Here is a 21,946-nt window from a genome sequence, read left to right as displayed (position 1 = left end):
GTTGAAAACCTGAAGCTGCCATGAAGAAGGTCATTCCGGTGGCTGCAGTAGTGAGGGAGTTGTGTTAATACTCGTCCCAGGGGAGACAACATACAGTGTTTTTGGGGTTTTCTGCCTAAATATCTGATCTTGCAGTAATATCAACTTGTTGTGACTACAGTGTTATTAAACGTTTTTATGATTGTGTTGGCACTGGCTACAATTGGTTAAAGATATAATATGTAACATTCATTCCACATTAAAATGTCCACACACGTTCAGACCTTTGTGATATATTTTGTTAAGATGTGTACTTACATGTTCCAAACTAGAGAAATGCATCATTTCATTCAAGATAATGATGCATTACAATTTGGTCGCACTGTCGCTATAACTAAACTTTTATACATTACCTTGTCTGTGAACTTAATTTCTACCTGAGTCACGTCAGACAGATTTTCCCTGGCGATGGTGGTTGTTTAACAGCGAAGATAACACCTACAATGATCCCATGGTACTTCTTGCCATGATCAAACTAATTCTTCTGCTCTGTGTAGAGCCAACGTGCAACCAACCTAACCAATGTAAATGACAGTCATTCACTTTCCTATCTCCCTATACAGAGGGGCGCCCAAAGTAATTTTATATAGAGGGGCCGAAAGGGGCTTTTTCATATATTTGTTTACTGTAAATAAATATTGCCTAATGTTACAAATCAGATTGGAGCATATTACGCATACAGTATGCAACTCATTAGGGGAAGGGGGGGGAGGGACTCGCGAAGGAAGCGGAGCACTCGCTATGTGGGGGCCGTTATTCATGAGTACATGAGCGGGTCCATGGTACAAAGCAAACATGCTATTAATTCCACATTCACATACAGAACTCAATCATATTTCTCTTTTCTCTTCCTCATTCTCAGAGATTCACTGTCAGTCCTTGTTACTAAAGTAACCCCACTTGGAGTCACGCTGTGTACTTAAGTATAATACTTGAGTAACTCATGTAACAGCGTTACTTGTACAGTGTTTTCACCATTTGTAGTCATCATTTATTGTTCAGACACAGTCAGTTTTCTACTTGCTTTTATGTCACTAGATTGCTGAAGGAGTTTAGTGAATACTTGCACAAGAGTAGCAAGTGTGCTTCCCTTTGTAATTTATGCTGGGGGAGATGCTGTACTTCATCAGTGTCATTGCCCTGAAAGAAATGGTCCAGAAGCATTCGATAAATTCTCCGTAATTATACCAGAATTACTCTATTTAACATGAAGGGCTCTATTTTCCTGGTCCCATTGTCTTTGAACTTCACTCTGGCTGTCTTTTAGGAAACAAAGCCTTAAAATTTGTGTTCAGAATAGACATCATACAGATGAAACCATGTCAGTTTATAAAACAGAAACACCACATGCTATCAGAAAGATTAGAATAAAAAATATGTGATACAGCAGAATTCAAATGTATTTAATAATTAATGTATTATTAACAAAGTTGACACAACTCTTATCTTGTGCATGCAAAGTGACACAATCTACCGATGCAAAAAGTTTCCCAAAGTGAACCTCATGAAATGAATAATCCTAAGAATACATACTGACAAAAAATGTATCGTAGTGATCAACTTGAAAACTCTTGAAGCTCACTGTTTTGACATGTCATGTCTTGCTGTCTCTTTTCACAATAACAGGGTTCATTCCAGGTCATTTTCATTAATTACAGCAGTTTGTTTTTTTATTCTGTTTTTTTCCAGTGACTTTTATTTTACACAATAATGCAACTTTTTATCATAAACTTTTCACTCACACTCAAACATTCATCCCCTTCTTTAAGAAATGCAACACTACCTCAGCCATGTGTGTAAATAAGAGATTTTAAAGTAATGATGAATGAACTCTAGATAAGACCACTTACTTACAGAAACAGCACAGGCTGATTATATTACTGTGATTATTTCTAATGCTTCATTTGTTTGTCAGATTTTGAGCATGATAACATTCTTAAAATAAGTTTTCTGATTTCTGGTAGCTTCAGGCCGTACACGAGAGGATTCACAATGGGAGGAATCACAACAAACTCGAGTGACAAAATAACAGCTAGGAATGGATTCACATCCTCAAGATCAATTCTGCTGAGAGCAACATCACAAAACACAGTGATGGAATAATTGACAAATGTAATAACGTGTGGCAGACAGCTTTGTATGACTTTGCCCCTGAATTCTGAGGAGCGTTTCCTACAAACAAGATAAATGCGTGCATATGTATACAAGACAAAAGCCAGGGGCAGAAAGACTGTGCTTACGGACACTAACATGCCAACAAGGTTATTAATCACAGTGGAGACACATGAAAGTTTTACAACAGGCCAGTTGGCACAGAATATCTTTGGTATCTTATTGCCACACAGTGGAAGTCTGGAGGCCAGATAAACACAGGCTGCAACAGAAAAGGCTGGAAAGATCCACGCAAAGGCAACCAGCTTAGAGACCAGCTTGGAAGTTAATTTGTTGTGGTAATGTAGAGGTTGACACACAGCAACATACCGATCATATGCCATAATGCCTAAGAGGGTGAGCTCATAGGATGCATAGGTGTAAATGACATAGATCTGAAATAAACAAGCTGATCGTGGGATCAAATGAGTGTCAGACAGAAGGTCTTTGAAAAATCTGAAGAAGAAGCCAGCGGAGCCCCACAGAGAGTTAATAGAAAGACACATAATGAAAATATACATGGGCTCGTGTAAAGTTTTCTCTCGTGATATTACCAATATTATGACAAGATTAGCTGAGATAATTAAGGCATACAACAGCAAACACAAGACAAATGTTGGGTAGCGGTAGTTGCCTATGTTAACGAACATGGTGAGGTTAAAATAAGGTGGATAAGTAATGTTTTCCATTTACCCCATAGACAGTAGAAGAGAAACTTTATGAATAAAGACTTTTCTATTTGTGGATCCTGTTAACAGTTATGTGTTAACATGAATTGAGGCAGTGACAGGTATTTGGAGAGCAAGAATGAGAGCAGAGATTTCCACAGAGACAAATGACACAAGGATTACAAGTAAGTAAGAAACATGCAATCATTACAAGACATCAACAACATCAGCAATAAACCTTGTTAGAATCTCAGTTATATTTACTGTCAGTGGGTTTTACCACTCTGTCATGCTCCTCATGTTGTCTGTTTGTGGTCAGTGGTGAGGCAGGTAACCCCTGTAGTTTAACAGGAGGAGCTAAAAGCCTCTTTAACTTGTCACACACAATTATGTCATCGCAGTCATCACTCCATGGAATCTAGGATAGAGAACTTCAATGTGCAAAACACAAACGCAAATACAGATAAAATATCAATTACAACATCAGGCCAAAGTTGAAGTCACATGTTGACAAGTGACTATATTCCACCTGTGCTAGAAATACGGACAATGTACAGTTGAGGGAGTGTATTGCCAAAGGAAAAGGCTGTTTAAAGGAATAGTTCACTCCAGAAAGAACGAAATTCAGTCATTATCGACACACCCTCATGCTGATGAGAAGTCCAGTGTAGTTTCTTATTCCTCAAAGTGCAGCTGGAGACCCGCGGGGGTACCCTCCTGCAGCAAAAATCCATATAATGGGCGTCAATGTGCCCGAGAGGAAAAGGTCCATAAAACTACACAAAAACTTTGTAATATTCCTCCATACTGCTCGTCCACTGCAATCCAAGTGTCCTGAAGTGGCGACGTCCAGAGTTTACTCGAAACGACGTCATTTAGTACATTTTTCTAGCCTAAACAGTCACCACACTATATCTGCCTGGAGGCACGCTCCCGCGTGCACGCGAGTTTCCCTCACAGCCGTTTGCACTACGGAAGCCGTGCCAGACAAGATCAACAGAACTCGTGAGATGTACACACCGGTCTTTACACCCTGCTGTGAGTGTCAAAGTTTCAAATCACTAGTGCAGGAAGATCCCTCTTGTGTTTGTGTGTTGCTGGGTCGCTGGGATTCTGTTGATCTTGTCTGGCGTGGCTTCCGTAGTGCAAACGGCTGTGAGGGAGACTCGCATGCACGCGGGAGCGTGCCTCCAGGTAAATATAGTATAGTGACTGTTTAGGCTAGAAATGTTTACTAAATGAAGTCGTTTCGAGTAAACTCTGGATGTCGCCACTTCATGACACTTGGATTGCAGCGGACGAGCAGTATGGAGGAATATTACAAAGTTTTTGTGTAGTTTTATGGACCTTTTCGTCTCGGGCACCATTTACATCCGTTATATAGATTTTTGCTGCAGGAGGGTACCCCCGCGGGTCTCCAGCTGCACTTTGAGGAATAAGACACTACACCGGACTTCTCATCAGCATGAGGGTGAGTCGATAATGACTGAATTTCATTCTAGGGTGAACTATTCCTTTAACAACAACATAAAGTGCCAAAAATGTTAAAAACAGCATACACTTTAACTGATATATGTATTTTAGGTAGGATTTTAGGCTAAAATATGCCTTGCTGCTGGTACGGTTTCAGCAGTACAAAGCCCTGCTTTCTGACAACGCTACGTGCTGCTTCTCCACAGTGGCAGTGAGGTGATGGTCATCTAATGCAGGTAACACACTGATGAGGGATAATTACCTCATATAACCCCACATCAAAAGACCCGGACTATCACTTTAAGGCTGAATGAAGTCGGGTCAATAACCTCAGAGTTTTGTTAGAAACATTGATCGCACAAGTTCAAAACCTGAAGCTGCCATGAAGAAGGTCATTCCGGTGGCCGCAGTAGTGAGGGAGTTGTGTTAATACTCGTCCCAGGGGAGACAACATACAGTATTTTGGGGGTTTTCTGCCTAAATATCTGATCTTGCAGTAATATCAACTTGTTGTGACTACAGCGTTATTTAACGTTTTTATGATTGTGTTGGCACTGGCTACAATTGGTTAAAGATATAATATGTAATTTTCATTCCACATTAAAATGTCCACAAACGTTCAGACCTTTGTGATATATTTTGTTGAGATGTGTACTTACATGTTCCAAACCAGAGAAATGCATTATTTCATTCAATATAATGATGCGTTACAATTTGGTCGCCTGTCGCTTTAACTAAACTTTTATACATTACCTTGTCTGTGAACTTAATTTCTACCTGAGTCACGTCAGACAGATGTTCCCCGGCGATGGTGGTTGTGTAGCCATCATTTATTGTTCAGACACAGTCATTTTTCTACTTGCTTTTATGTAACTAGATTGCCGAAGGAGTTTAGTGAATGCTTACACAAGAGTAGCAAGTGTGCTTCTCTTTGTAAATTATGCCGGGGGAGATGCTGTACTTCATCAGTGTCATTACCCTGAAAGAAATGGTCCAGAAGCATTCGATAAATTCTCCGTGATTATACCAGAACTACTCTATTAAACATAAAGGGCTCTATTTTCCTGGTCCCATTGTCTTTGAACTTCACTCTGGCTGTCTTTTAGGAAACAAGTCTTAAAACTTGTGTTCAGAATAGACATCATACAGATAAAACCAGGTCAGTTTCTAAAACAGAAACACCACATGCTATCAGAAAGATTAGAATAAAAAATATGTGATACAGCAGAATTCTAATTTATTTAATTATAAATACAAAGGTGACACAACTCTTATTTTTTGCATGCAAAGTGACACAATCTACCAATGCAAAAAGTGTCCCAAAGTGAAACTCATGAAATGAATAATCCTAAGAATACATACTGGCAAAAAATGTATCATAATGATCAACTTGTCAGATTGTCAGAAAAATTTTTAAAACTCTTGAAGCTCACTGTTTTCACATGTCATATCTTGCTGTCTCTTTTCACAATAACAGAGTTTATTCCAGGTCATTTTCATTGATTACAGCAGTTTGTTTTTTATTCAGTTTTCCCAGTGACTTTTATTTTACACAATAATGCAACTTTTTATCATGAACTCTTAGTCCGGTTTTCAAGATTGCCAGAAAAATATTGCATTTTTTAAAAATGTTTTATAACAATGAATGCAGTGGGAGTTATTGGAGTTTTTTGAAATTCATCAACAGAAAAAAAAACTACAATGATATAATTGTTAAAATACATCTCTACAAATGTAGTTATTTACAAAGTAAATGTTTACACAAACATTCATCCCCTTCACTATGAAATGCATCACTGCTGCAACCAGGTGTGTAAATAAGAGATTTTAAAGTAATGATGAATGAACTCTAGATAAGACCACTTACTTACAGAAACAGCACAGGCTGATTATATTACTGTGATTATTTCTAATGCTTCATTTGTTTGTCAGATTTTGAGCATGATAACATTCTTAAAATAAGTTTTCTGATTTCTGGTAGCTTCAGGCCGTACACGAGAGGATTCACAATGGGAGGAATCACAACAAACTCGAGTGACAAAATAACAGCTAGGAATGGATTCAGATCCTCAAGATCAATTCTGCTGAGAGCAATATCACAAAACACAGTGATGGAATAATTGACAAATGTAATAACGTGTGGCAGACAGCTTTGTATGACTTTGCCCCTGAATTCTGAGGAGCGTTTCCTACAAACAAGAAAAATGCGTGCATATGTATACAAGACAAAAGCCAGGGGCAGAAAGATTGTGCTTACAGTTGCTAACATGCCAACAAGGTTATTAATCACAGTGGAGACACATGACAGTTTTACAACAGGCCAGTTGGCACAGAATATCTTTGGTATCTTATTGCCACACAGTGGAAGTCTGGAGGCCAGATAAACACAGGCTGCAACAAGAAAGGCTGGAACGATCCACGCAAAGGCAACCAGCTTAGAGACCAGCTTGGAAGTTAATTTGTTGTGGTAATGTAGAGGTTGACACACAGCAACATACCGATCATATGCCATAATGCCTAAGAGGGTGAGCTCATAGGATGCATAGGTGTAAATGACATAGATCTGAAATAAACAAGCTGATCGTGGGATCAAATGAGTGTCAGACAGAAGGTCTTTGAAAAATCTGAAGAAGAAGCCAGCGGAGCCCCACAGAGAGTTAATAGAAAGACACATAATGAAAATATACATGGGCTCATGTAAAGTTTTCTCTCGTGATATTACCAATATTATGACAAGATTAGCTGAGATAATTAAAGCATGCAACAGCAAACACAAGACAAATGTTGGGTAGCGGTAGTTGCCTATGTAAACGAACATGGTGAGGTTAAAATAAGGTGGACGAGTAGTGTTTTCCATTTACCCCACAGACAGTAGAAGAGATAACTTCATGAATAAAGACTTTTCTATTTGTGGATCCTTTTAACAGTTATGTGTTAACATGAATTGAGGCAGTGACAGGTATTTGGAGAGCAAGATAGAGAGCAGATATTTCCAAAGAGACAAATGATACGTGAGGATTACAAGTAAGTAAGACACATGCAATCATAACAAGACATCAACAACATCAGCAATAAGCCTTGTTGGAATCTCAGTCATATTTACTGTCAGTGGGTTTTACCACTTTGTCATGCTCCTCATGTCGTCTGTTTGTGGTCAGTGGTGGGGCAGGTAACCCCTGTAGTTTAACAGGAGGAGCTAAAAGCCTCTTTAACTTGTCACACACAATTATGTCATCGCAGTCATCACTCCATGGAATCTAGGATAGAGAACTTCAATGTGCAAAACACAAACGCAATTGCAGATAAAATATCAATTACAATATCAGGTCAAAGTTGAAGTCACATGTTGAAAAGTGACTATATTCCACCTGTGCTAGAAATACGGACAATGTACAGTTGAGGGAATGTAGTGCCAAAGGAAAAGGCTGTTTGACAGCAACGTAAAGTGCCATAAATGTTAAAAACATAGCATACACTTTAACTGATATATGTATTTTAGGTAGGATTTTAGGCTAAAATATGCCTTGCTGCTGGTACGGTTTCAGCAGTACAAAGCCGTGCCTTCTGCCGGCGCTGTGCGCTGCTTCTCCACAGTGGCAGTGAGATGATGGTCATCTAATGCAGGTAACACACTGACGAGGGATAATTACCTCATATAACCCCACATCAAAAGACCCGGGTTATCACTTTAAGACTGAATGAAGTCGGGTCAATAACCTCAGAGTTTTGTTAGAAACATTGACCGCACAAGTTGAAAACCTGAAGCTGCCATGAAGAAGGTCATTCCGGTGGCCGCAGTAGTGAGGGAGTTGTGTTAATACTCGTCCCAGGGGAGACAACATACAGTATTTTTGGGGTTTTCTGCCTAAATATCTGATCTTGCAGTAATATCAACTTGTTGTGACTACAGCGTTATTAAACGTTTTTATGATTGTCTTGGCACTGGCTACAATTGGTTAAAGATATAATATGTAACATTCATTCCACATTAAAATGTCCACACACGTTCAGACCTTTGTGATATATTTTGTTAAGATGTGTACTTACATGTTCCAAACTAGAGAAATGCATCATTTCATTCAAGATAATGATGCATTACAATTTGGTCGCACTGTTGCTATAACTAAACTTTTATACATTACCTTGTCTGTGAACATTATTTCTACCTGAGTCACGTCAGACAGATTTTCCCCGGCGATGGTGGTTGTTTAACAGCGAAGACAACACCTCCAATGATCCCATGGTACTTCTCGCCATGATCAAACTAATTCTTCTGCTCTGTGTAGAGCCAACGTGCAACCAATCTAACCAATGTAAATAACAGTAATTCACTTTCCTATCTCCCTATACAGAGGGGCACCCAAAGTAATTGTATATAGGGGGGCCGAAAGGGGCTTTTTCATATATTTGTTTACTGTAAATAAATAGTGCCTAATGTTACAAATCAGATTGGAGCATATTACGCATACAGTATGAAACTCATTAGGGGAAGGGGGGGGGGACTCGCGAAGGAGGCGGAGCACTCGCTATGTGGGGGCCGTTATTCATGAGTACATCAGCGGGTCCATGGTACAAAGCAAACACGCTATTAATTCCACATTCACGCACAAAACTCAATCATATTTCTCATTTCTCTTCCTCATTCTCAGAGATTCACTGTCAGTCCTTGTTACTAAAGTAACCCCACTTGGAGTCACGCTGTGTACTTAAGTATAATACTTGAGTAACTCATGCACCAGCGTTACGTGTACAGTGTTTTCACCATTTGTAGCCACCATTTTTTGTTCAGACACAGTCAGTTTTCTACTTGTTTTTTTGTCACTAGATTGCCGAAGGAGTTTAGTGAATGCTTGCACAAGAGTAGCAAGTGTGCTTCCCTTTGTAATTTATGCCGGGGGAGATGCTGTACTTCATCAGTGTCATTACCCTGAAAGAAATGGTCGAGAAGCATTCGATAAATTCTCCGTAATTATACCAGAATTACTCTATTAAACATAAAGGGCTCTATTTTCCTGGTCCCATTGTCTTTGAACTTCACTCTGGCTGTCTTTTAGGAAACAAAGCCTTAAAACTTGTGTTCAGAATAGACATCAAACAGATGAAACCAGGTCAGTTTCTAAAACAGAAACACCACATGCTATCAGAAAGATAAGAATAAAAAATATGTGATACATCAGAATTCAAATGTATTTAATTATCAATGTATTCTTAAGAAAGTTGACACAACTCTTATCTTTTGCATGCAAAGTGACACAATCTACCAATGCAAAAAGTTTCCCAAAGTGAACCTCATGAAATGAATAATCCTAAGAATACATACTGACAAAATATGTATCGTAATGATCAACTTGTCAGATTGTAGAAAACATTTTTAAAACTCTTGAAACTCACTGTTTTGACATGTCATGTCTTGCTGTCTCTTTTCACAATAACAGAGTTTATTTCAGGTCATTTTCATTAATTACAGCAGTTTGTTTTTTATTCAGTTTTCCCAGTGACTTTTATTTTACACAATAATGCAACTTTTTATCATAAACTCTTAGTCCGTTATTCAAGATTGCCAGAAAAATATTGCAGTTTTTTAAAATGTTTTATAACAATGAATACAGTGGGAGTTATTGGAGTTTTTTGAAATTCATTGATATAATTGTTAAAATACATCTCTACAAATGTAGTTATTTACAAAGTAAATGTTTACACGAACATTCATCCCCTTCACTATGAAATGCATCACTGCTGCAGCCAGGTGTGTAAATGAGAGATTTTAAAGTAATGATGAATGAACTCTAGATAAGACCACTTACTTACAGAAACAGCACAGGCTAATTATGTTACCGTGGTTATTTCTAATGCTTCATTTGTTTGTCAGATTTGAACATGATAACATTCTTAAAATAAGTTTTCTGATTTCTGGTAGCTTCAGGCCGTACACGAGAGGATTCACAATGGGAGGAATCACAACAAACTCGAGTGACAAAATAACAGCTAGGAATGGATTCAGATCCTCAAGATCAATTCTGCTGAGAGCAACATCACAAAACACAGTGATGGAATAATTGACAAATGTAATAATGTGTGGCAGACAGCTTTGTATGACTTTGCCCCTGAATTCTGAGGAGCGTTTCCTACAAACAAGATAAATGCGTGCATATGTATACAAGACAAAAGCCAGGGGCAGAAAGATTGTGCTTACGGTCACGAACATGCCAACAAGGTTATTAATCACAGTGGAGACACATGACAGTTTTACAACAGACCAGTTGGCACAGAATATCCTTGGTATCTTATTGCCACACAGTGGAAGTCTGGAGGCCAGATAAAGACAAGCTGCACAAGAAAAGGCTGGAACGATCCACGCAAAGGCGACCAGCTTAGAGACCAGCTTGGAAGTTAATTTGTTGTGGTAATGTAGAGGTTGACACACAGCAACATACCGATCATATGCCATAATGCCCATGAGGGTGAACTCAAAGGATGCGTAGGTGTAAATGACATAGATCTGAAATAAACAAGCTGATCGTGGGATCAAATGAGTGTCAGACAGAAGGTCTTTGAAAAATCTGAAGAAGAAGCCAGCGGAGCCCCACAGAGAGTTAATAGAAAGACACATAATGAAAATATACATGGGCTCATGTAAAGTTTTCTCTCGTGATATTACCAATATTATGACAAGATTAGCTGAGATAATTAAAACATACAACAGCAAACACAAGACAAATGATGGGTAGCGGTAGTTGCCTATGTAAACGAACATGGTGAGGTTAAAATAAGGTGGACGAGTAGTGTTTTCCATTTACCCCATAGACAGTAGAAGAGACAACTTTATGAATAAAGACTTTTCTATTTGTGGATCCTGTTAACTGTTATGTGTTAACATGAATTGGGGCAGTGACAGGTATTTGGAGAGCAAGAGAGAGCAGAGATTTCCAAAGAGACAAATGACACAAGAGGATTACAAGTAAGTAAGAAACATGCAATCATAACAAGACATCAACAACATCAGCAATAAGCCTTGTTGGAATCTCAGTCATATTTACTGTCAGTGGGTTTTACCACTTTGTCATGCTCCTCATGTTGTCTGTTTGTGGTCTGTGGTGAGGCAGGTAACCCCTGTAGTTTAACAGGTGGAGCTAAAAGCCTCTTTAACTTGTCACACACAATTATGTCATTGCAGTCATCACTCCATGGAATCTAGGATAGACAACTTCAATGTGCAAAACACAAATGCAATTGCAGATAAAATATCAATTACAATATCAGGTCAAAGTTGAAGTCACATGTTGACAAGTGACTATATTCCACCTGTGCTAGAAATACGGACATTGTACAGTTGAGGGAATGTAGTGCCAAAGGAAAAGGCTGTTTGACAGCAACGTAAAGTGCCATAAATGTTAAAAACATAGCATACACTTTAACTGATATATGTATTTTAGGTAGGATTTTAGGCTAAAATATGTCTCGCTGCTGGTACGGTTTCAGCAGTACAAAGCCGTGCCTTCTGCCATCGCTGTGCGCTGCTTCTCCACAGCGGCAGTGAGATGATGGTCATCTAATGCAGGTAACACACTGACGAGGGATAATTACCTCATATAACCCCACATCAAAAGACCCGGGTTATCACTTTAAGACTGAATGAAGTCGGGTCAATAACCTCAGAGTTTTGTTAGAAACATTGACCGCACAAGTTGAAAACCTGAAGCTGCCATGAAGAAGGTCATTCCGGAGGCCGCAGTAGTGAGGGAGTTGTGTTAATACTCGTCCCAGGGGAGACAACATACAGTATTTTTGGGGTTTTCTGCCTAAATATCTGATTTTGCAGTAATATCAACTTGTTGTGACTACAGCGTTATTAAACGTTTTTATGATTGTGTTGGCACTGGCTACAATTGGTTAAAGATATAATATGTAACGTTTATTCCACATTAAAATGTCCACACACGTTCAGACCTTTGTGATATATTTTGTTGAGATGTGTACTTACATGTTCCAAACCAGAGAAATGCATCATTTTATTCAAGATAATGATGCGTTACAATTTGGCCGCACTGTCGCTATAACTAAACTTTTATACATTACCTTGTCTGTGAACATTATTTCTACCTGAGTCACATCAGACAGATTTTCCCCGGCGATGGTGGTTGTTTAACAGCGAAGACAACACCTCCAATGATCCCATGGTACTTCTCGCCATGATCAAACTAATTCTTCTGCTCTGTGTAGAGCCAACGTGCAACAAATCGAACTAATGTAAATAACAGTAATTCACTTTCCTATCTCCCTATACAGAGGGGCGCCCAAAGTAATTTTATATAGGGGGGCCGAAAGGGGCTTTTTCATATATTTGTTTACTGTAAATAAATAGTGCCTAATGTTACAAATCAGATTGGAGCATATTACGCATACAGTATGAAACTCATTAGGGTAAGGGGGGGGACTCGCGAAGGAGGCGGAGCACTCGCTATGTGGGGGCCGTTATTCATGAGTACATCAGCGGGTCCATGGTACAAAGCAAACACGCTATTAATTCCACATTCACGCACAAAACTCAATCATATTTCTCATTTCTCTTCCTCATTCTCAGAGATTCACTGTCAGTCCTTGTTACTAAAGTAACCCCACTTGGAGTCACGCTGTGTACTTAAGTATAATACTTGAGTAACTCATGCACCAGCGTTACGTGTACAGTGTTTTCACCATTTGTAGCCATCATTTTTTGTTCAGACACAGTCAGTTTTCTACTTGCTTTTATGTCACTAGATTGCCGAAGGAGTTTAGTGAATGCTTGCACAAGAGTAGCAAGTGTGCTTCCCTTTGTAATTTATGCCGGTGGAGATGCTGTACTTCATCAGTGTCATTACCCTGAAAGAAATGGTTGAGAAGCATTCGACAAATTCTCCGTAATTATACCAGAATTACTCTAGTAAACATGAAGGGCTCTATTTTCCTGGTCCCATTGTCTTTGAACTTCACTCTGGCTGTCTTTTAGGAAACAAGTCTTAAAACTTGTGTTCAGAATAGACATCAAACAGATGAAACCAGGTCAGTTTCTAAAACAGAAACACCACATGCTATCAGAAAGATAAGAATAAAAAATATGTGATACATCAGAATTCAAATGTATTTAATTATCAATGCATTCTTAACAAAGTTGACACAACTCTTATCTTTTGCATGCAAAGTGACACAATCTACCAATGCAAAAAGTTTCCCAAAGTGAACCTCATGAAATAAATAATCCTAAGAATACATACTGACAAAATTGGTATCGTAATGATCAACTTGTCAGATTGTCAAAAACATTTTTAAAACTCTTGAAGCTCACTGTTTTGACATGTCATATCTTGCCGTCTCTTTTCACAATAACAGAGTTTATTTCAGGTCATTTTCATTAATTACAGCAGTTTGTTTTTTATTTTGTTTTCCCAGTGAATTTTATTTTACACAATAATGCAACTTTTTATCATAAACTCTTAGTCCGTTATTCAAGATTGCCAGAAAAATATTGCCGTTTTTTAAAATGTTTTATAACAATGAATGCAGTGGGAGTTATTGGAGTTTTTTGAAATTCATCAACAGGAAAAAAAAAATACAATGATATAATTGTTAAAATACATCTCTACAAATGTAGTTATTTACAAAGTTAATGTTTACACGAACATTCATCTCCTTCACTATGAAATGCATCACTGCTGCAACCAGGTGTGTAAATAAGAGATTTTATAGTAATGATGAATGAACTCTAGATAAGACCACTTACTTACAGAAACAGCACAGACTAATTATGTTACTGTGATCATTTCTAATGCTTCATTTGTTTGTCAGATTTTGAGCATGACAACATTCTTAAAATAAGTTTTCTGATTTCTGGTAGCTTCAGGCCGTACACGAGAGGATTCACAATGGGAGGAATCACAACAAACTCGAGTGACAAAATAACAGCTAGGAATGGATTCAGATCCTCAAGATCAATTCTGCTGAGAGCAACATCACAAAACACAGTGATGGAATAATTGACAAATGTAATAACGTGTGGCAGACAGCTTTGTATGACTTTGCCCCTGAATTCTGAGGAGCGTTTCCTACAGACAAGAAAAATGCGTGCATATGTATACAAGACAAAAGCCAGGGGCAGAAAGATTGTGCTTACGGTCACGAACATGCCAACAAGGTTATTAATCACAGTGGAGACACATGACAGTTTTACAACAGACCAGTTGGCACAGAATATTTTTGGTATCTTATTGCCACACAGTGGAAGTCTGGAGGCCAGATAAAGACAAGCTGCAGAAGAAAAGGCTGGAACGATCCACGCAAAGGCGACCAGCTTAGAGACCAGCTTGGAAGTTAATTTGTTGTGGTAATGTAGAGGTTGACACACAGCAACATACCGATCATATGCCATAATGCCCATGAGGGTGAACTCAAAGGATGCGTAGGTGTAAATGACATAGATCTGAAATAAACAAGCTGATCGTGGGATCAAATGAGTGTCAGACAGAAGGTCTTTTAAAAATCTGAAGAAGAAGCCAGCGGAGCCCCACAGAGAGTTAATAGAAAGACACATAATGAAAATATACATGGGCTCATGTAAAGTTTTCTCTCGTGATATTACCAATATTATGACAAGATTAGCTGAGATAATTAAAACATACAACAGCAAACACAAGACAAATGTTGGGTAGCGGTAGTTGCCTATGTAAACGAACATGGTGAGGTTAAAATAAGGTGGACGAGTAGTGTTTTCCATTTACCCCATAGACAGTAGAAGAGACAACTTTATGAATAAAGACTTTTCTATTTGTGGATCCTGTTAACAGTTATGTGTTAACATGAATTGGGGCAGTGACAGGTATTTGGAGAGCAAGAGAGAGAGCAGAGATTTCCAAAGAGACAAATGATACAAGAGGATTACAAGTAAGTAAGAAACATGCAATCATAACAAGACATCAACAACATCAGCAATAAGCCTTGTTGGAATCTCAGTCATATTTACTGTCAGTGGGTTTTACCACTCTGTCATGCTCCTAATGTCATCTGTTTGTGGTCAGTGGTGGGGCAGGTAACCCCTGTAGTTTAACAGGTGGAGCTAAAAGCCTCTTTAACTTGTCACACACAATTATGTCATCGCAGTCATCACTCCATGGAATCTAGGATAGACAACTTCAATGTGCAAAACACAAATGCAATTGCAGATAAAATATCAATTACAATATCAGGTCAAAGTTGAAGTCACATGTTGAAAAGTGACTATATTCCACCTGTGCTAGAAATACGGACATTGTACAGTTGAGGGAATGTAGTGCCAAAGGAAAAGGCTGTTTGACAGCAACGTAAAGTGCCATAAATGTTAAAAACATAGCATACACTTTAACTGATATATGTATTTTAGGTAGGATTTTAGGCTAAAATATGTCTCGCTGCTGGTACGGTTTCAGCAGTACAAAGCCGTGCCTTCTGCCGGCGCTGTGCGCTGCTTCTCCACAGTGGCAGTGAGATGATGGTCATCTAATGCAGGTAACACACTGACGAGGGATAATTACCTCATATAACCCCACATCAAAAGACCCGGGTTATCACTTTAAGACTGAATGAAGTCGGGTCAATAACCTCAGAGTTTTGTTAGAAACATTGACCGCACAAGTTGAAAACCTGAAGCTGCCATGAAGAAGGTCATTCCGGTGGCCGCAGTAGTGAGGGAGTTGTGTTAATACTCGTCCCAGGGGAGACAACATACAGTATTTTTGGGGTTTTCTGCCTAAATATCTGATTTTGCAGTAATATCAACTTGTTGTGACTACAGCGTTATTAAACGTTTTTATGATTGTGTTGGCACTGGCTACAATTGGTTAAAGATATAATATGTAACGTTTATTCCACATTAAAATGTCCACACACGTTCAGACCTTTGTGATATATTTTGTTGAGATGTGTACTTACATGTTCCAAACCAGAGAAATGCATCATTTTATTCAAGATAATGATGCGTTACAATTTGGCCGCACTGTTGCTATAACTAAACTTTTATACATTACCTTGTCTGTGAACATTATTTCTACCTGAGTCACATCAGACAGATTTTCCCCGGCGATGGTGGTTGTTTAACAGCGAAGACAACACCTCCAATGATCCCATGGTACTTCTCGCCATGATCAAACTAATTCTTCTGCTCTGTGTAGAGCCAACGTGCAACCAATCTAACCAATGTAAATAACAGTAATTCACTTTCCTATCTCCCTATACAGAGGGGCGCCCAAAGTAATTTTATATAGGGGGGCCGAAAGGGGCTTTTTCATATATTTGTTTACTGTAAATAAATAGTGCCTAATGTTACAAATCAGATTGGAGCATATTACGCATACAGTATGAAACTCATTAGGGGAAGGGGGGGGGGGGACTCGCGAAGGAGGCGGAGCACTCGCTATGTGGGGGCCGTTATTCATGAGTACATCAGCGGGTCAATGGTACAAAGCAAAACACACTATTAATTCCACATTCACGCACAGAACTCAATCATATTTCTCATTTCTCTTCCTCATTCTCAGAGATTCACTGTCAGTCCTTGTTACTAAAGTAACCCCACTTGGAGTCACGCTGTGTACTTAAGTATAATACTTGAGTAACTCATGCACCAGCGTTACGTGTACAGTGTTTTCACCATTTGTAGCCATCATTTTTTGTTCAGACACAGTCAGTTTTCTACTTGTTTTTATGTCACTAGATTGCTGAAGGAGTTTAGTGAATGCTTGCACAAGAGTAGCAAGTGTGCTTCCCTTTGTAATTTATGCCGGTGGAGATGCTGTACTTCATCAGTGTCATTGCCCTGAAAGAAATGGTCCAGAAGCATTTGATAAATTCTCCGTAATTATACCAGAACTACTCTATTAAACATGAAGGGCTCTATTTTCCTGGTCCCATTGTCTTTGAACTTCACTCTGGCTGTCTTTTAGGAAACAAAGCCTTAAAATTTGTGTTCAGAATAGACATCAAACAGATGAAACCAGGTCAGTTTCTAAAACAGAAACACCACATACTATCAAAAAGATAAGAATAAAAAATATGTGATACATCAGAATTCTAATTTATTTAATAATTAATGCATTCTTAACAAAGTTGACACAACTCTTATCTTTTGCATGCAAAGTGACACAATCTACCAATGCAAAAAGTTTCCCAAAGTGAACCTCATGAAATGAATAATCCTAAGAATACATACTGACAAAAAATTTATCGTAGTGATCAACTTGAAAACTCTTGAAACTCACTGTTTTGACATGTCATGTCTTGCTGTCTCTTCACAATAACAGAGTTTATTCCAGGTCATTTTCATTAATTACAGCAGTTTGTTTTTTATTCTGTTTTTTTCCAGTGACTTTTATTTTACCCAATAATGCAACTTTTTATCATAAACTCTTAGTCCGTCGTTCTAGATTGCCAGAATTTATTTTTTTAAACAATGAATACAGTGGGAGTTATTGGAGTTTTTTTTTAATTTATCAACAGGAAAAAAATACAATGATATAATTGTTAAAATACATCTCTACAAATGTAGTTATTTACAAAGTAAATGTTTGCATGAACATTCATCCCCTTCACTAAGAAATGCAACACTACCTCAGCCATGTGTGTAAATAAGAGATGTTAAAGTAATGATGATTGAACTCTAGATAAGACCACTTACTTACAGAATCAGCACAGGCTGATTATGTTACTGTGATTATTTCTAATGCTTCATTTGTTTGTCAGATTTTGAGCATGATAACATTCTTAAAATAAGTTTTCTGATTTCTGGTAGCTTCAGGCCGTACACGAGAGGATTCACAATGGGAGGAATCACAACAAACTCGAGTGACAAAATAACAGCTAGGAATGGATTCAGATCCTCAAGATCAATTCTGCTGAGAGCAACATCACAAAACACAGTGATGGAATAATTGACAAATGTAATAACGTGTGGCAGACAGCTTTGTATGACTTTGCCCCTGAATTCTGAGGAGCGTTTCCTACAAACAAGAAAAATGCGTGCATATGTATACAAGACAAAAGCCAGGGGCAGAAAGACTGTGCTTACGGACACTAACATGCCAACAAGGTTATTAATCACAGTGGAGACACATGACAGTTTTACAACAGGCCAGTTGGCACAGAATATCTTGGGTATCTTATTGCCACACAGTGGAAGTCTGGAGGCCAGATAAACACAGGCTGCAACAGAAAAGGCTGGAAAGATCCACGCAAAGGCGACCAGCTTAGAGACCAGCTTGGAAGTTAATTTGTTGTGGTAATGTAGAGGTTGACACACAGCAACATACCGATCATATGCCATAATGCCCAAGAGGGTGAGCTCATAGGATGCGTAGGTGTAAATGACATAGATCTGAAATAAACAAGCTGATCGTGGGATCAAATGAGTGTCAGACAGAAGATCTTTGAAAAATCTGAAGAAGAAGCCAGCGGAGCCCCACAGAGAGTTAACAGAAAGACACATAATGAAAATATACATGGGCTCATGTAAAGTTTTCTCTCGTGATATTACCAATATTATGACAAGATTAGCTGAGATAATTAAAGCATACAACAGCAAACACAAGACAAATGATGGGTAGCGGTAGTTGCCTATGTTAATGAACATGGTGAGGTTAAAATAAGGTGGATAAGTAGTGTTTTCCATTTACCCCATAGACAGTAGAAGAGAAACTACATGAATAAAGACTTTTCTATTTGTGGATCCTGTTAACAGTTATGTGTTAACATGAATTGAGGCAGTGACAGGTATTTGGAGAGCAAGAGAGAGAGCAGAGATTTCCAAAAAGACAAATGATACAAGAGGATTACAAGTTAGTAAGAAACATGCAATCATAACAAGACATCAACAACATCAGCAATGAGCCTTGTTAGAATCTCAGTTATATTTACTGTCAGTGGGTTTGTTCCTCATGCTCCTAATGTCATCTGTTTGTGGTCAGTGGTGGGGCAGGTAACCCCTGTAGTTTAATAGGAGGAGCTGAAAGCCTCTTTAACTTGTCACACACAATTATGTCATCGCAGTCATCACTCCATGGAATCTAGAATAGAGAACTTCAATGTGCAAAACACAAACACAAATGCAGATAAAATATCATTTACAACATCAGGCCAAAGTTGAAGTCACATGTTGACAAGTGACTATATTCCACCTGTGCTAGAAATACGGACAATGTACAGTTGAAGGAGTGTATTGCCAAAGGAAAAGTCTGTTTAAAGGTATAGTTCACTCTGGAACGAAATTCAGTCATTATCGACTCACCCTCATGCTGATGAGAAGTCCGGTGTAGTTTCTTATTCCTCAAAGTGCAGCTGGAGACCCGCGGGGGTACCCCCCTGCAGCAAAAATCCATATAACGGGCGTCAATGTGCCCGAGACGAAAAGGTCCATAAAACTACACAAAAACTTTGAAATATTCCTCCATACTGCTCGTCCGCTGCAATCCAAGTGTCCTGAAGTGGCGACATCCAGAGTTTACTCGAAACAACGTCATTTAGTACATTTTTCTAGCCTAAACAGTCACTATACTATATTTGCCTGGATGCACACTCCCGCGTGCACGCGAGTCTCCCTCACAGCCGTTTGCACTACGGAAGCCGTGCCAGACAAGAACAACAGAACTCGTGAGAGATACACACCGGTATTTACACCCTGCTGTGAGCGTCAAAGTTTCAAATCACTAGTGCAGGCAGATCCCTCTTGTTCTTGTGTGTCGCTGGGTCGCTCACAGCTGGATGTAAATACCGGTGTGTATCTATTGCGAGTTCTGTTGATCTTGTCTGGCACGGCTTCCGTAGTGCAGACGGCTGTGAGGGAGTCTCGCGTGCACGCGGGAGCGTGCCTCCAGGCAAATATAGTATAGTGACTGTTTAGGCCAGAAAAATGTACTAAATGACGTCGTTTCGAGTAAACTCTGGATGTCGCCACTTCATGACGCTTGGATTGCAGTGGATGAGCAGTATGGAGGAATATTACAAAGTTTATTCCAAAACAATAAACATACAGCAACAATAAACCTTGGTTCACTGAAAAACTCAGGATGCTTCGCCAGGCCAAGGAGGAGGCCTACAGAAGTGGGGACAGAGTCCTGTACAACACGACCAGGAACACGCTGACAAAGGAGATCAAAGTGGCAAAGAGGTGTTACACTGAGAAGCTGAAGAACAGTTTCTCAGCTAACAAGCCTGCGTCAGTGTGGAGAGGTCTACAGGAGATCACCAACTACAGGAGACCATCCCCCCACATTGCAGTGAACCGGGAACTGGCTGACGACCTGAATGTCTTCTACTGCAGGTTTGAGAAGCCAACATTCACACCCATCACCCACTCCAACATCAAACAAACCTCATCACCCCCCTCACCCCTCCCTACTGACCCCCCACCATCACTCAGGATCTGTGAAGAGGATGTGTGTCAGCTCTTCAGGCAACAGAAGACCAGGAAAGCTCCAGGCCCAGACGGCGTGTCACCCTCCTGTCTGAAGGTCTGTGCTGACCAGCTGGCCCCCATCTTCACCCAGATCTTCAACAGATCACTGGAGCTGTGTGAAGTCCCCTCCTGCTTCAAAAGCTCCACAATAATCCCGGTCCCCAAGAAACCGGCAATTTCTGGACTAAATGACTACAGGCCCGTAGCCCTGACGTCTGTGGTCATGAAGTCCTTTGAGAGACTGGTGTTGAGCCACCTGAAGGACATCACAGGCCCCCTGCTGGACCCCCTGCAGTTTGCATACCGGGCAAACAGGTCAGTGGATGATGCAATCAACATGGGTCTGCATTACATCCTGCAACACCTTGACTCCCCAGGGACATATGCTAGGATCCTGTTTGTGGACTTCAGCTCGGCGTTCAACACCATCATCCCAGACATCCTCCACTCCAAACTCACCCAGCTCACCGTCCCAGCCTCCACCTGTCAGTGGATCACAAACTTCCTGACAGACAGGAGGCAGCAGGTGAGGTTGGGGAAAATCACATCCAGCACCCGGTCAATCAGCACAGGCGCCCCCCAGGGATGTGTGCTCTCCCCACTGCTCTTCTCCCTATATACCAACGACTGCACCTCGAGAGACCCATCTGTCAAACTCCTGAAGTTTGCAGACGACACAACGGTCATCGGCCTCATCCGTGACGGTGACGAGTCTGCTTACAGACGGGAGGTGGAACAGCTGGCCCTCTGGTGTGGTCAGAACAATTTGGAGCTGAACACGCTCAAAACTGTGGAGATGACAGTGGACTTCAGGAGTAGCCCCCCTATACTGTCCCCCATCACCATTTTAAATAACTCCGTGTCTGCTGTGGAAACCTTCAGGTTTCTGGGATCTTCCATCTCCCAGGACCTAAAGTGGTCTCTCAACATAGACTCCATAAACAAAAAGGCCCAGCAGAGGATGTACTTCCTGCGTCAGCTCAGGAAGTTCAACCTGCCCCAGGAGCTGCTGATCCAGTTCTACACAGCAATAGTTCAGTCTGTTCTCTGCACCTCCATCACCGTCTGGTTTGGATCAGCCACCAAACAGGACAGGAAAAGACTGACACGGACAATAAGGTCTGCAGAAAAAATCATTGGTGCTAAACTGCCCACCATCCAGGAC

General features: G+C 39.8%; 5 protein-coding genes across 5 annotated transcripts; all 5 read right to left on the bottom strand.

Annotated features, from left to right (window-relative positions):
* Positions 1-1,931: 1,931 nt before the first annotated feature.
* LOC141002012 (olfactory receptor 6N2-like) lies at positions 1,932-2,879 on the bottom strand. Its single transcript, XM_073473178.1, has one exon. It carries the CDS (start codon positions 2,877-2,879, stop codon positions 1,932-1,934), a length of 948 nt encoding a protein of 315 aa, XP_073329279.1.
* Positions 2,880-6,240: 3,361 nt separating this feature from the next.
* On the bottom strand, positions 6,241-7,188 carry LOC141002011 (olfactory receptor 6N2-like). Its single transcript, XM_073473177.1, has one exon. It carries the CDS (start codon positions 7,186-7,188, stop codon positions 6,241-6,243), a length of 948 nt encoding a protein of 315 aa, XP_073329278.1.
* A 2,997-nt stretch (positions 7,189-10,185) lies between these two features.
* On the bottom strand, positions 10,186-11,124 carry LOC141002010 (olfactory receptor 4B13-like). The gene has a single exon (XM_073473176.1). It carries the CDS (start codon positions 11,122-11,124, stop codon positions 10,186-10,188), a length of 939 nt encoding a protein of 312 aa, XP_073329277.1.
* Positions 11,125-14,130: 3,006 nt separating this feature from the next.
* On the bottom strand, positions 14,131-15,078 carry LOC141002009 (olfactory receptor 6N2-like). Its single transcript, XM_073473175.1, has one exon. The coding sequence runs from the start codon at positions 15,076-15,078 to the stop codon at positions 14,131-14,133; it is 948 nt and encodes a 315-aa protein (XP_073329276.1).
* Positions 15,079-18,051: 2,973 nt separating this feature from the next.
* On the bottom strand, positions 18,052-19,008 carry LOC141002008 (olfactory receptor 6N2-like). The gene has a single exon (XM_073473174.1). The coding sequence runs from the start codon at positions 18,997-18,999 to the stop codon at positions 18,052-18,054; it is 948 nt and encodes a 315-aa protein (XP_073329275.1). The 5' UTR covers positions 19,000-19,008.
* Between the last annotated feature and the right edge of the window lie 2,938 nt (positions 19,009-21,946).

Source organism: Pagrus major, chromosome 9, assembly GCF_040436345.1.
Source record: "Pagrus major chromosome 9, Pma_NU_1.0".
Classification (NCBI taxonomy): Eukaryota; Metazoa; Chordata; class Actinopteri; order Spariformes; family Sparidae; genus Pagrus; species Pagrus major.
This window is presented reverse-complemented; position numbering and strand designations above follow the sequence as displayed.

Excerpts from the sequence above, each read along its gene's own strand:
- LOC141002012 (XM_073473178.1), bottom strand. The coding sequence starts at position 2,879 with ATGGAAAACATTACTTATCCACCTTATTTTAACCTCACCATGTTCGTT.
- LOC141002010 (XM_073473176.1), bottom strand. The coding sequence starts at position 11,124 with ATGGAAAACACTACTCGTCCACCTTATTTTAACCTCACCATGTTCGTT.
- LOC141002011 (XM_073473177.1), bottom strand. The coding sequence starts at position 7,188 with ATGGAAAACACTACTCGTCCACCTTATTTTAACCTCACCATGTTCGTT.
- LOC141002009 (XM_073473175.1), bottom strand. The coding sequence starts at position 15,078 with ATGGAAAACACTACTCGTCCACCTTATTTTAACCTCACCATGTTCGTT.
- LOC141002008 (XM_073473174.1), bottom strand. The coding sequence starts at position 18,999 with ATGGAAAACACTACTTATCCACCTTATTTTAACCTCACCATGTTCATT.